This window comes from Denticeps clupeoides, unplaced genomic scaffold, assembly GCF_900700375.1.
Source record: "Denticeps clupeoides unplaced genomic scaffold, fDenClu1.1, whole genome shotgun sequence".
Classification (NCBI taxonomy): Eukaryota; Metazoa; Chordata; class Actinopteri; order Clupeiformes; family Denticipitidae; genus Denticeps; species Denticeps clupeoides.
This window is the reverse complement of record NW_021630090.1, coordinates 370,714-383,389: the sequence shown is the minus strand read 5'-3', so window position 1 is coordinate 383,389 and position 12,676 is coordinate 370,714. Positions and strand designations below refer to the sequence as shown.

At 49.5% G+C, this 12,676-nt stretch overlaps 1 protein-coding gene across 1 annotated transcript in view; it reads left to right on the top strand.

The window, feature by feature from the left end:
• The window catches only part of LOC114783288 (ephrin type-A receptor 3-like), a 23,257-nt gene extending 10,882 nt beyond the window's left edge, over positions 1–12,375 (top strand). The window contains exons 5-16 of the mRNA XM_028968704.1: positions 1–18; positions 312–474; positions 738–846; positions 3,071–3,138; positions 3,951–4,076; positions 4,452–4,637; positions 6,816–6,877; positions 7,833–8,042; positions 8,545–8,694; positions 9,334–9,527; positions 10,010–10,147; positions 10,330–12,375. Of these exons, the coding sequence (XP_028824537.1) occupies positions 1–18; positions 312–474; positions 738–846; positions 3,071–3,138; positions 3,951–4,076; positions 4,452–4,637; positions 6,816–6,877; positions 7,833–8,042; positions 8,545–8,694; positions 9,334–9,527; positions 10,010–10,147; positions 10,330–10,432 (1,527 nt within the window). The 3' untranslated portion in view covers positions 10,433–12,375. The remainder of the gene's footprint in view (positions 19–311; positions 475–737; positions 847–3,070; positions 3,139–3,950; positions 4,077–4,451; positions 4,638–6,815; positions 6,878–7,832; positions 8,043–8,544; positions 8,695–9,333; positions 9,528–10,009; positions 10,148–10,329) is intronic.
• Positions 12,376–12,676: the final 301 nt, after the last annotated feature.

Below are 12,676 nucleotides of genomic sequence, written 5' to 3'. Positions count from 1 at the left end.
GTCACCTACTATGAAAAGGTCAGTGTCCGTAATGTGTTCCACCTTCCTGCTGGGATTATTGGGCTGCATTAGAGGAAAGTGCTCGAGCGGCCAGTAAATTTGGGTCAGAATCGGTCTGCGCTGATTGATCAGTGGATGTTTGGTTGCTGATTGGTCATGATGGATGGAGGTTTTTGTCCTCTTTGTTCTCGGGTCTGGAGTGACTAATGAGTATCGACTTGGTTAGAGGACTGGGATAAAGATGCCAGAGGGAGGAGGGAAGAAAAGTCGAACCACTGAGGAACATTCGTTGTGTTTTCTGCTCCCTACAGAACCAGGGGGAGCAGAACTACACCGTCCTGAAGACCAAAGCTAACGTGATGACGGTGGACGGCCTGAAGCTGGGCACCACTTACGTGTTTCGGGTCCGAGCTCACACAGATGGTGGCTACGGCAACTTCGGTGGAGAGATCGAGCTGGAGACAAGTCACGGAGGTGAGAACGTGTTCTCTAACGTCATTTCAGAATTTACTGAAATAACCAGGTAAGAATATCTGTATGCCGGAAGTACCCGCGCAGCACGTTTAGTCCCTGTGTAATTGTTTTTTATGAAGGCGAGGAGCCTGTAGGTTTGATTGACAGCTGTCCCTCCGTTCTGTACGCCAGTAATACCCCTCCATGTTCCCTACTCCAGAATGACCTTCTCAGCATCTCCGTTTACGTATCTCTCTTCCTCATTCTTCTTTCCTGTCTGACAGACATGCTGGCAGTCGGAGACCCCAACCAGTCCGCCCTGCTGGCCGTGTCTGTGTCGGGGGGTGTGGTTCTGCTGGTTCTGCTGGTGGCCTGCTTCGTTGTGAGTGGGAGGTGAGTTCAGACCGCTGTTATTTCCTGCATGATCCTGGTCCCAGTGACTGGTCCCACTGGCACTACTGGTGCTACCTGGAATATAGACAAATAAACCTAGAAGCATAAATACTAATGAAAGCACAGAAATGTAAAAGACAGGTTATACATGAATGCAGGTTCTACGTTCTCAGCATTAAGTGGGATTACTGGGGTCTGGAACAGTTTAGAATGGCTCGGTCTGATCGTTCCTTCCTGGTTCTGTATGTTGTGGGAACGTTTGTTATTGGTTCGGTGGCTAATTCCCTCTGACAGGTTCTGAATGTGGTGACGGGGAGAACCAGCACTCTCTAAATGCATCCAGTCTGCTGGCGCTGAAGTAGAACATTGCTGTGTGTGTGTGTGTGTGTGTGTGTGTGTGTGTGTGCACCCTTGCTGAATCGAACTGACAGTTTCAGGTCACTTACTCAAGATTCTGAAACACTCTCTCGGTTCTATGAGAACTCGGTGCTACACATCTTGCCGGAGTTTCCACCACCGATTATTCACGTCTTGTTTATCTGCTGATGCAGCGGGAAGGAATTAGTCCTGAAGATGCTGCACTTACAGCGTGGACCTCAGAGGTTAGTCGAGTTTCGGAGTAGAATGGTGTGTAGATGTCAAACGTGGTGTTAGATGTGAGGGGCGCGGCGTCTCTCTCTTGGTTCCATCCACCGCGGCCTGAGGTGAATTAACTGGGATTTAAATTCATTCTGTGCCCAGCCGCCCGCTGGGTGACCTCTGACCTGCTGCTGGTGGAAGCAGTTGACCTCAGTAAAGACCGGGAACAGAATGAGGTCGACGTGAGTAAAAGTGGGTAAAAAGGGGAGCCGCTGTGATGGGAGGAAGCGTTCGATCACCAGCGCAGCAGCTGCGGCAGGGGGAGGTGGAGAAATGTCACTCTTTTATCCTCCCTCCTGTCCCCATCCTGGAGATGTTCTGGTTAGCAGACCGTGTTATTCACACACATCTTCAGGCAGATTGAGGAAGGAATCACGAATAAACAGGTGGGACCCCCAATTCACCCCTAGTGGGACCTAAAGCAGCCCGCTCCCCTCATCAGGAGCACTGGGGTGAAACCATATGCATATGAAACATACTCCCTCTCCAGATGGGGCCCCGTGTACGTAAAGCTGTGGCCCCCGGCAGGATTATGGGTGTAAAGAAAGTGACTCCGGCAGCTTCACTTCGTTACTGACCTGCTGAAGTAAACAGTTCCTGTCACCTGAAGTTCTGTTCGTCTCAGATGGATGGCAACCGCATGGTGCTGAAGGGGGCGGGGTCAGTCTGAACGTAATGATTCTTCATGTAAATGAGATGGGGGGTCTTGACCTCTGCACCGTTTAACAGAAGCGTGGCGGCGTTAATATTCAGCGGTCGCTCTGTCCATTTCATGAAGTGTGCTCATTCATCTGCGTCCCCCGGGGACTGGACAGGGACCCCCAGTCCATCTGGCTCAGGGCCTGGAGGCGGGGCTTCCAGTCTGCTCTGTCCGTTAACATTTTAAAACCATTAAACCCCTTTAGAAGCGTTGATTGTTATTCCCATCTTCATCATCATCATCATCACCTTCATCACACAGACATGGTTGAGTCTACTGCAGCAGGTGATGTGGGTGGGACTAAATGACGGAGGATTAGTAGAATAATGAACATGGTTATCAGCTGTAAATCTGCTCCCTCGACTCTTCACCATTCATCATCTCACCCTGCAGTTTATTCACAGCTGCTGCTTCACAGGGTGAGGGACCACCAGAAAACAACCATAACAATCTTCTCATAGTTGTAGTCAGAAGACCAAGAACAGGACAAGACTTTACTATGATAAGATAATAACTTTTAAGGTTTCTTGCATTTGAAGCTAATTTATCAGTTATTGAGTTATTGAAGGTTCAAGTCACCTTCACCTTGTATGTAACTATGTAAAAGGGTGGTAGTAGCCTAGTGGCTAAAACACTCGCCTATGAACCAGAGGACCCAGGTTCAAACCCCACTTACTACCATCGTGTCCCTGAGAAAGACACTTAACCCTGAGTGTCTCCAGGGGGGGACTGTCCCTGTAACTACTGACTGTAAGGCGCTCTGAATAAGGGCGTCTGGTAAATACTGTAAATGTAAATGTAAATAGTTCATGTCATGAGATCCAATCTCAGGTTTTTGGGTCTAATCTAAAAGATCTAATGCATGATGACTTTCCTTTTCTGCAGACGCTGTGGATATATTAAAGCCAAGCAGGACCCAGAAGAGGAGAAGCTCCAGTTCCATCATGGCAGAGGTGTGGCAGAGCACAGATTTGAAGTATCTGAAAGTGAAATGATTGCAAAACAGCACACGGTGACACAATAAAATATGTCCTCTGCATTTACCATCACCCGGACTCAGCTGACTTGACAGGAGCATTTCTGTATAATCAGCTGTGTTGCATCAGGTGTACAGGTCTGTTGTGGTGTGAATGAATAAATGTTCTGCAGCACACCTTGACTGAAAACACAGTGCTGCTCCTCTTGCTTAATGGGTGTTTGGTCCAACTGTCCAAAAAACACATAATGAACCTGAAATGTACAAATAGCAACTGTGTCAATAAATGATGTAAATGTAACCATCGGCTGTACTGTATCTAACCACCAACGGTACCGTCTCTAACCATCGGCTGTACTGTATCTAACCACCAACGGTACCATCTCTAACCATCGACTGTACTGTATATAACCACCAACGGTACCGTCTCTAACCATCGACTGTACTGTATATAACCACCAACGGTACCATCTCTAACCATCGACTGTACTGTATATAACCACCAACGGTACCGTCTCTAACCATCGACTGTACTGTATATAACCACCAACGGTACCGTCTCTAACCATCGACTGTACTGTATATAACCACAAATGGTACCGTCTCTAACACTCGACTCTACTGTGTATAACCACCAACGGTACCGTCTCTAACCGTACTGTGTCTAACCTCCAATGGTACTGGCTTTAACCATCAACTTTACTGGATCTAACCCTCCAACGGTACCGCCTGTAATTATCGACTGTGCTTTATTTCTAATCCTCGACGGTCCTGTCTCTCGCTTCACAGTCAAACTCCCTGGCAGTCGGACCTACATCCACCCGCACACGTATGAAGACCCCAACCAGGCCATCCGAGACTTTGCCAAGGAGATTGATGTGGCCAGCATCCGTATCGAGAGGGTGATCGGCGCTGGTGAGTGGTTCCACTGACCTTTGTGTGGTTGCGGGCTGGTAGTAGCCTAGTGGCTATGAACCAGGTTCAAATCCCACTTACTACCATTGTGTCCTGAGCAGGACACTTAACCCTGAGTGTCTCCAGGGGGGACTGTCCCTGTCACTACTGACTGTAAGTTGCTCTGGATAAGGGCATCTGGTAAATGCTGTAAATGGAGCCGTTTCTTTATGAATTTACATTTACGGCATTTATCACACACCGTTATCCAGAGCGATTTCAGTTCAATGATCATATTCCTCCTGAAGAACTTCTACTAGAGTTCTAGAGCTCTGCAAGTCCTGAGCTTGGAAGATTTGAGTTAGGTTTAGTAAACAGGTGTAATGTTTGGTGCAGGTGAGTTCGGGGAGGTGTGCAGCGGCCGACTCTGGCTGCCCAGTAGGAGGGACGTGCAGGTGGCCATTAAGAGCCTGAAGGCGGGATACAGCGAGCAGCAGAGGCGGGACTTCCTGAGCGAAGCCAGCATCATGGGACAATTCGACCACCCCAACATCATCCGTCTGGAGGGGGTCGTCACCAGATGTGAGTCCACACGCACGCAGCGTTTTCTGATGTAATTCCGGAATGTGTGTGTGCGTTTTATATGTTTTAATCGGACAGAATGAATTTACCGTTTTATTCTGAGCTGAGATGCACTTTAGACTTCATGAATTTTAATGAAACCAACATGTAGACTATGAATATTCAACCTCGCACAAAAACAAATCGTTCATCTGCACTCCTCCACAGTGACATGCAAATGGCGCTCTTCTCTGCCTGATTTGGTTCAAATATTTTACGCGAGCGAGTGTTTTTACCGACGGAAAGTGCTGAGAGGCGGCTTGATTGCAGTGGTTCTGACACACACACACACACACACACACACACACACACACACACAGGGAAATCAGTGTTATTTCAGTTATTCGTGTGTGTGATGTGTCCAGGCCTGTTGGAAGCACACGATCATTTATTTATTATCTGCTGTAGGTGGGCGTGGCTGGGTGTGAAGCAGTGCACTTATAGAGGATGGAGGTGATGAGATCTGATCGGCTGTGTGTGCAGTTGTGCATCTGGGGTGCTGATAATATGAAATTGATGATAATAACGGTTGTTGTGTGTGGGGTCGGATGGGTGTTGGTGTAATTTCACAGACGACGGCTCTGTGGTTCACTCTGACTGAGCGAGATGGAGGGTTAGTGACCCCCTGACCTCACACCACTCACCCACCTGTCAATCATCCACACCTCAAACCAGACAGGGACAGCACGCACCATAAACTGCGTAGTAAAGAACAGAATGCGGACTGTCTGCGGTGAAGTGTGATAAATTGTGAATTTTGAGTTTTTAACATAAACAAGAGAAGAAGTGGCGCGTGATTATGAAATGATGCCAGAAAATTAGCCCGTGATTGAGCGCATTCAAATGCAAATGTAGGCGGCGGCGACAGAACGGACCCCCAGAATAGACCCTCGTTCATCTCCGCCGCGCCCTCCGCTGCTCGTCTCCTGTCATCAGCCCCGTAGTTCCACCATTCCACCACGTTCTGCCGGCTCTGATACGGCTCAAAAGACTCCGCCCCCCCGGAGCCTGGCTTCTGCTCAGAACAATAGACGGTAGTGAAGAGCTGATGAGGGCAAATTCTGCAGAAAGCACCTCGGTAAAATAAAATAATCCCCACTTCACTTTTGTCCCTGTTCTGGTGCCCGCCCACGCTCATGTTCTCCGCTCTGTTCCCTTCGGCTGAGATCCGGCAATTTTGTCCCGGTTCTGGCTCCAGTCCTTCAGTGGCTGGAGAATTCCGTAATTATTCAGACGCACCTAAGAGCATCGGGGGGACGGGAGGTGACTAATCTCCATAATGAACATGTCACCGAGCTCCTCGCTGCGTTGTGCCTCTGAAGTTGTTGAATAAGAGAGAGAGAGAGTGTGTGTGTGTGTGTGTGTGTGTGTGTGCGTGTGTGTTGTTGAGATGCAGGCTCTCTCTGGTTGAGGGACCCGTCCCTCGCTCTGATCGGACCACTGGCCATGTGACCTCAGCTGATTTAACCAGAATGGCAGCGCCGCACCACGGCCTATAAATAGACGGATGAGGGCACAGCCATTTTCCGCCGGATTTAAGTGGCTCCAGACCTCCGTTCCTGGAGTAGAATGTAGAGAACGTCCAGCTGCAGAACCCCGCAGTGACAGAGTGAGAAATGAACCTTTAGCGCAATGTGGCCATTTAACACTTGAGCGAGCCGGTCGAGCTCCCGCCTTCTCCCTTTATCCGGGGAAAAATGTCACAAGGTCCCCAGCTGTTCTCCGCCTGAGGGGTCAGAGGTCAGACACACGGCAGAGAGGAGAGATGGCATCTGATAACGGGAGGAGGTGCTCCTGGCGAGTAAGAGACGGTGTGAGTAAAATGGCCAGAAGATTCTGGGTCATGATGCATGATTGTTGGGGTTTCGTTTCTGGTGCGTGCATCACCCAATAATGAGGTGAAGACCCCATCTCCCCCAGGACCCCTCATTAGCCCCCTCTTGTTCTCTCTCGTTCCTGTTATTTGGGGACGCTGGTCCGGCTCTGGTTAGGGGCTGTCAGTGTGAATAGCAGGTATGAGGGTGTGGGGAGGAGGAAGAGCTGCTCTCTCCATCCTTCCATTTCTCTTCGTTGATGAATGAAATTTGGGACTTTAAACTGTTTACTTCTCTCTTTCTCCCCACGTTTCTTCTTCTGTAGGCAAGCCAGTAATGATAATAACGGAATATATGGAGAACGGATCTCTGGATACTTTTTTAAAGGTGAGTTGGCCACCACCACTGGTCCCTGTCTCCTGTCCCTGGGTCTGCCGGGGAACTGGAAAGTGAAGTGACGCGTTCTGTTATCAGGAACGGGGGTTAATGGCATGAACATGATCTTGTCTGTGAGGCTGCAATGAAACGTCATGAATATTTCCCATCATTCACAGCTCAGCCAGAAAGAAAAGATTTCTTCTGGGGGCTCCATCCATGCTGAAATGAAAGTGTAGCCACACATCTGTTCATGAGATCAGACCAAGCAGAAGGTTTATATGGTATTAGTCTTAGATGGAAACATCTGCAGATGATACTGTCTCCAGCATTATCACTGTATTGTAGAAGATGTCCCCTTTTTGGGGCTCCAGGACAGGTTGGTGCACGTTGTTGCAGGTTGAAGCTGAAGATTTAGACAATATTAGTGTTTTAGGTGGAAACATCTGCAGATGGTACTGTCTCCAGCATTATCACTGTATTGTAGAAGATGTCCCCTTTTTGGGGCTCCAGGACAGGTTGGTGCACGTTGTTGCAGGTTGAAGCTGAAGATTTAGACAATATTAGTGTTTTAGGTGGAAACATCTGCAGATGGTACTGTCTCCAGCATTATCACTGTATTGTAGAAGATGTCCCCTTTTTGGGGCTCCAGGACAGGTTGGTGCACGTTGTTGCAGGTTGAAGCTGAAGATTTAGACAATATTAGTGTTTTAGGTGGAAACATCTGCAGATGGTACTGTCTCCAGCATTATCACTGTATTGTAGAAGATGTCCCCTTTTGGGGCTCCAGGACAGGTTGGTGCACGTTGTTGCAGGTTGAAGCTGAAGATTTAGACAATATTAGTGTTTTAGGTGGAAACATCTGCAGATGGTACTGTCTCCAGCATTATCACTGTATTGTAGAAGAAGTCCTGCTTTTTGGTTGGTGGACGTTTGTTTTAGGTGATTATCCGTGTTGCTCCTGCAGAAGCGTGATGGCCAGTTCACGGTGATCCAGCTGGTGGGGATGCTGCGGGGCATCACCGCCGGCATGCAGTACCTCTCCGAGATGAACTACGTCCACCGCGACCTCGCCGCTCGCAACATCCTGGTCAACGGACAGCTGGCGTGTAAAGTGTCGGACTTTGGCCTGTCCCGCGTGCTGGAGGACGACCCAGAGGCGGCGTACACCACCAGGGTGAGTAGCTGCAGAGCTGCAGTGGACATGGCAGCGATGGGGCTGAATCAGCAGGAGATCTGGGTCTGGAGTTGTGGTTAACTCGAGACGTTGATGTAGATGGACAGTCCGCCTCGCCTCGCCGCTGTGTTGAGTCAGAACAACCTGAGCCACAGCACACAGCTGAGGAGGAGAGATCTGTGTGTGTCTGTGTGTGCGTGCGTGGCGTTCAGAAGTGCCGTCATTATCTCAGCAGAAGTCCGGCGGTGAAGAACTCGGCGCTGGTTGTTAAAGACGAGGTGTCAGAGCAAGTTCTCCAGCCGTTTCACGTCAAGGTTCAGCCGGACCCCACTGAGGAGATCTGAGCTCCTCATTCTGTGGAGATGTGTGAAAAATGTGATAACTAGCAGCCCGTCGATATGAACATTCTTCTTAGCATCCTGGACTGTCTTCTCTACTCCAGATCCAGGCCTGGTTGGTTCAGTTCTGAGTGTTGAAATGAAAGGAATCCTTCTTTTTGCAGGGGGGTAAGATTCCGATCCGGTGGACGGCTCCGGAGGCCATCACCTACAGGAAGTTCACGTCGGCAAGCGACGTCTGGAGCTACGGGATCGTCATGTGGGAAGTGATCTCCTACGGGGAACGTCCGTACTGGGAGATGTCCAATCAGGACGTGAGTTCAGACATTTATCTTCTGATGTTCTGATGGGATTGGGGGAAACGATCGTACCCCTCTGCCTCCTGTGGTCGGAGCACTATAACGATGGTGGAAATATGTTCTCTCTAGACATGGAGACCAGTTCCAGGTCACTTTTCCATTCTTTTATTCTCAGGAGTGTGAATCGTGGTGAACATCAGAGCCCCGGCGCCTTATTTATCTCTACCTTCGGTGGTGATAAATGCTGGTACCATAAGAACCATTCACCCCTTTCATCATGGGAACCGAGCAGCTCCAGCATTCTGGATGACTGTGTGGTCATGTACCCGATGAAGTAAGCGTTAGTGGAAGGGAAATGAAAATCCTGAGCTGTGAGAACAAGAGGTGATGGTCTGTAAGATATCTGAGGCTTAATGTGGGCTGAAAGAGTGTCGAGCTTCATCTCCACAACATAAGCAGCTCAAGTCAAAACACTGATGATCTGTCTCCATCACTGTGGAACACAAGTTACGAGGTGACAGCAGGGTGTGTGTGGTGTCAGATTCCACCAGATGATACACCACACCACAATGTTCTGACGCTCTTGATTGCACCTGTAGAACGTGACTAGATGGATTGGCTGGATGGATTAAACTCCGCCCTCTCCTCTCCCAGGTCATCAAGGCTGTGGATGAGGGCTACCGGCTGCCGGCCCCCATGGACTGCCCGGTGGTGCTGCACCAGCTCATGCTGGACTGCTGGGAGAAGAACCGGAGCGACAGGCCCAAGTTCAGCCAGATCGTCGGCACTCTGGACCATCTGATCCGGAACCCCAGCAGCCTGCAGCAGCTGGCCAGCCGCTCAGTGTGGTGAGGGCTGGAATCTCATGATGCTTATTTCAGGTTCTGGTGGGATCTGTGCTCTGCAGTAACGGTACTGATCCCCGTGATGTTCTCTTGTACCTTGATGAACGTTCATCATTCAGGATCAATTTCTTCTGAACAAGTGTGTATGTTTTTTGGTGAGGGAACATGAGGCATTTTGTTCCATTTCTTTCCTCCATTCTTCTTCTCTGCATCTGCCTTCCTTCTGTTTCTCCACTTCCTCATCTGTTTTAACCGCATCTGGCAGGTGTCAGATCTCCACTAGTGGAGATGCTGAGGGTTCCTGTCTGTAGAATATTCTCCAGCTTTAAATGTTTGCTTTTCTGGAGATGTCTCTCTCTCTCTCTTCTGGTCTTTACGTTTCACTGGACCAGGTCTTCTGAAAGGTGCAGAACCTGCCAACTCTCCCTTGATCTCCGGTCGGGTTCAGTTCTAACTCAGTTCTGCTCTCTGCCCCCCATCCACAGGAAGGACCCGCCTACTCCAGAAGTCAGTCTCAGCACAGTGGGAGGCTGGCTGGACTCCATAAGGATGGGGCAGTACAAGGAGAACTTCTCCAGCGCCGGCTACGTCACTCTCGACTCGGTTCTGTACGTCAGCGGCAGGTGATGAGCGACGGGCGTCACCATGAAACCAGCGTGAAAGTGATGCGTTGATAGGGGACCTCAGTGGTTCCTTGGCAGTTCGGGATTTGAACCCGCAACCTTTCGATTATGTGTGTGTGTGTGTGTGTGTGTGTGTGTTTTGATAAGTTTTCAGTCTTGATGTCTTTTTGTCTCTCCTGCAGTGAGTTGGGGAAGATGGGCGTGTCTCTGGCTGGACACCAGAAGAAGATCCTCACCAGCATCCAGAACCTCCAGGCTCTGCAGGGGACCCACGTTCAAGTATAACCCCGCCCACTCTGCTGCATCCGCACAGACAGAGAGGACACTGGGACTCGCCGCTTCCTGATGGAGGCGTTTTAATCAGTCCAGTCGAGACCCTCAGACAGTCCACCCATCCACCCGTCCCCTCCACACCCCCCTCCAGGAGGAGAGAGTGGAACCCTGGGGAGAGGCGGAGCTGAACCTGTCAGCACTGTGAAACTCCGCCCTCCTCCTCCTGTACTTCCTTCTCCACGAGGAACCAACCAGTAAGGCTGGGACCGGGAACCCTGGAGTTCTGGCGTGTTGTACTGGGAGCAGATCTGCGTGGTCAGACCTTCTCTTCATAATGAAGTTCTACCTTCACCTCCATGTTGACACTTGACAGCAGTTCATGATGCAGTGGATCTACGTTTGACCTTTAGACATGTGCAGTATAAGTGTCTACGTTTTGTATGTGATCTTGTACGTCGCTGTGGTGATGCAGGGCCCCTCCCCCTCAGATGGGTGTGGCCACTTGGCAGAGCCCTTCCGGAATGTATATTTGTGTTGAGCATTGTGTAGTTTAGTGTTCTCCTAATAACAGTGGAAGTGTGTAATTTTAAAATCCTGGTCTTTGTAATGCAACACAGTGTGGGCGGGGCTGTTTCGGACAGGGGGCGGGGTCAGTTCTACTTTTTTGTACGATGTCTTTTATAGTCATAGTGTCTGAACGTTCTCACACCCGCATCGAAGCACAGCAACTCAGGCTCCGCTGTACCTCATGACTGACAGGAACGTTTTGGTTCTCGTTCGAAGTTCCGGTCCCACATGCCGAGCTCTTCCCTATCAGCACGCACTTTCTGTCTTTGTTTCCTCATGTGGTTCACCGGTTCTCATCCCTCTTAGTCAGGATTCCGTGTGGAATGTAAAACGGGCTTCAGCTTTACCGGAACCCGGATATCTGCCACCTCATTGTCTCAGGTTCACCGTTCCTGTATTTACTGCAGAACTTACGACGCTTCCTGTGACTTCTGGTGTTCGTTCGTGTTGACCTGTGACCTTTATGGATTTTCCTGATGAATAGTTTTATATTTAAGTAGCTGTGAATATAATATTGAGTCGTTGGACCTTCTCCTCGGTCCCAGTTCTGCCAGTCAGACGGATGCGATCAGTGCCCTGGTTCCGCCTGGGATCCACTGGTTCTATTGAAAAGCGCTCCTGGATGGATGAATGTATTGTTTGGCTGGGCATTATGGGAATTATTTTGTATTTTTCCCACTTTCCCTGCTCTGCCACGGAGCTTCGTAATCGAACGCGAGAACAATTAAGATTGTTCTTTGTTGCCAGATTACTGGAGCATCTGTTCTCATTCCGGGACGTCATCCCACAATATGGAGTTAATATGGATGCAATGAGAGCTGGAGAAGAGATGTTCTGAAGTGAGGAACAGCTGGGTTAAACTTGTTCTAGCCCTTTAATATGGAGATTATAATGTGACTTAGAGTACCTCACAGGCGTAAAAATGACATTAACAGTAGCGCGTGGAGATGGACCTGGACGGGTGAATGTGTGCAGGTGGCTTCTTCTGTGTAGGACTGGGATGGTGCCGGTGTCCATGAACGCGTTATGAGGAGATGTAAATAATAAAGCTAACGTCACGCATCTCGTTCTAGTCACTTTTTAATTAGGTGCTACCTAAACCTTTCCGAGGGTCCCTTCATGTGCTCCTCCATGTCCGGTCCTCCAGATCTTCTGCACACGCCAGGCTTGTTCTCAGCCTGAAGGACCTCAGATGGAGCTCTGTGTGCCCAATAGAGATTATTTCACCCGGACCCTGAACTGACCCTGAATAAGGATCCCTGTTTGCCACCCAGGTGCCACCATCATCGTGGGTTTCCACTTCCTGCCTGGGTTTCATGTCAGCGTCATGGAGACTTTTTCTGAAACTGTACATGGTGTCTAATAAACCTGCTCATGTTTTTATTTCATTGCCTGTCTGTCATTAATTATCTGGAATTCGCACGGTTCTGTACTATCTGGAATGTACATTCTTAAGGAGGAGAGCCTGGTGGTCTTCACCTTGACCATCTCCACTCTCTGTTCAGCTGACCAGTGGCTGTGAAGTTCACAGCGGAGAAAGAAGCGAAGGAACGTTGTCCAATGGAAGTGTTGGACTGGAAGAAATGTGTGGGACTTCGGGCGTGAAGCTGGTTAATGGAAAGTCTGGAGCCTGGCGCGGAGGAGGAAATGAACAAGACAAACAAGAGATGAAGCCCATGGCAAAAACAC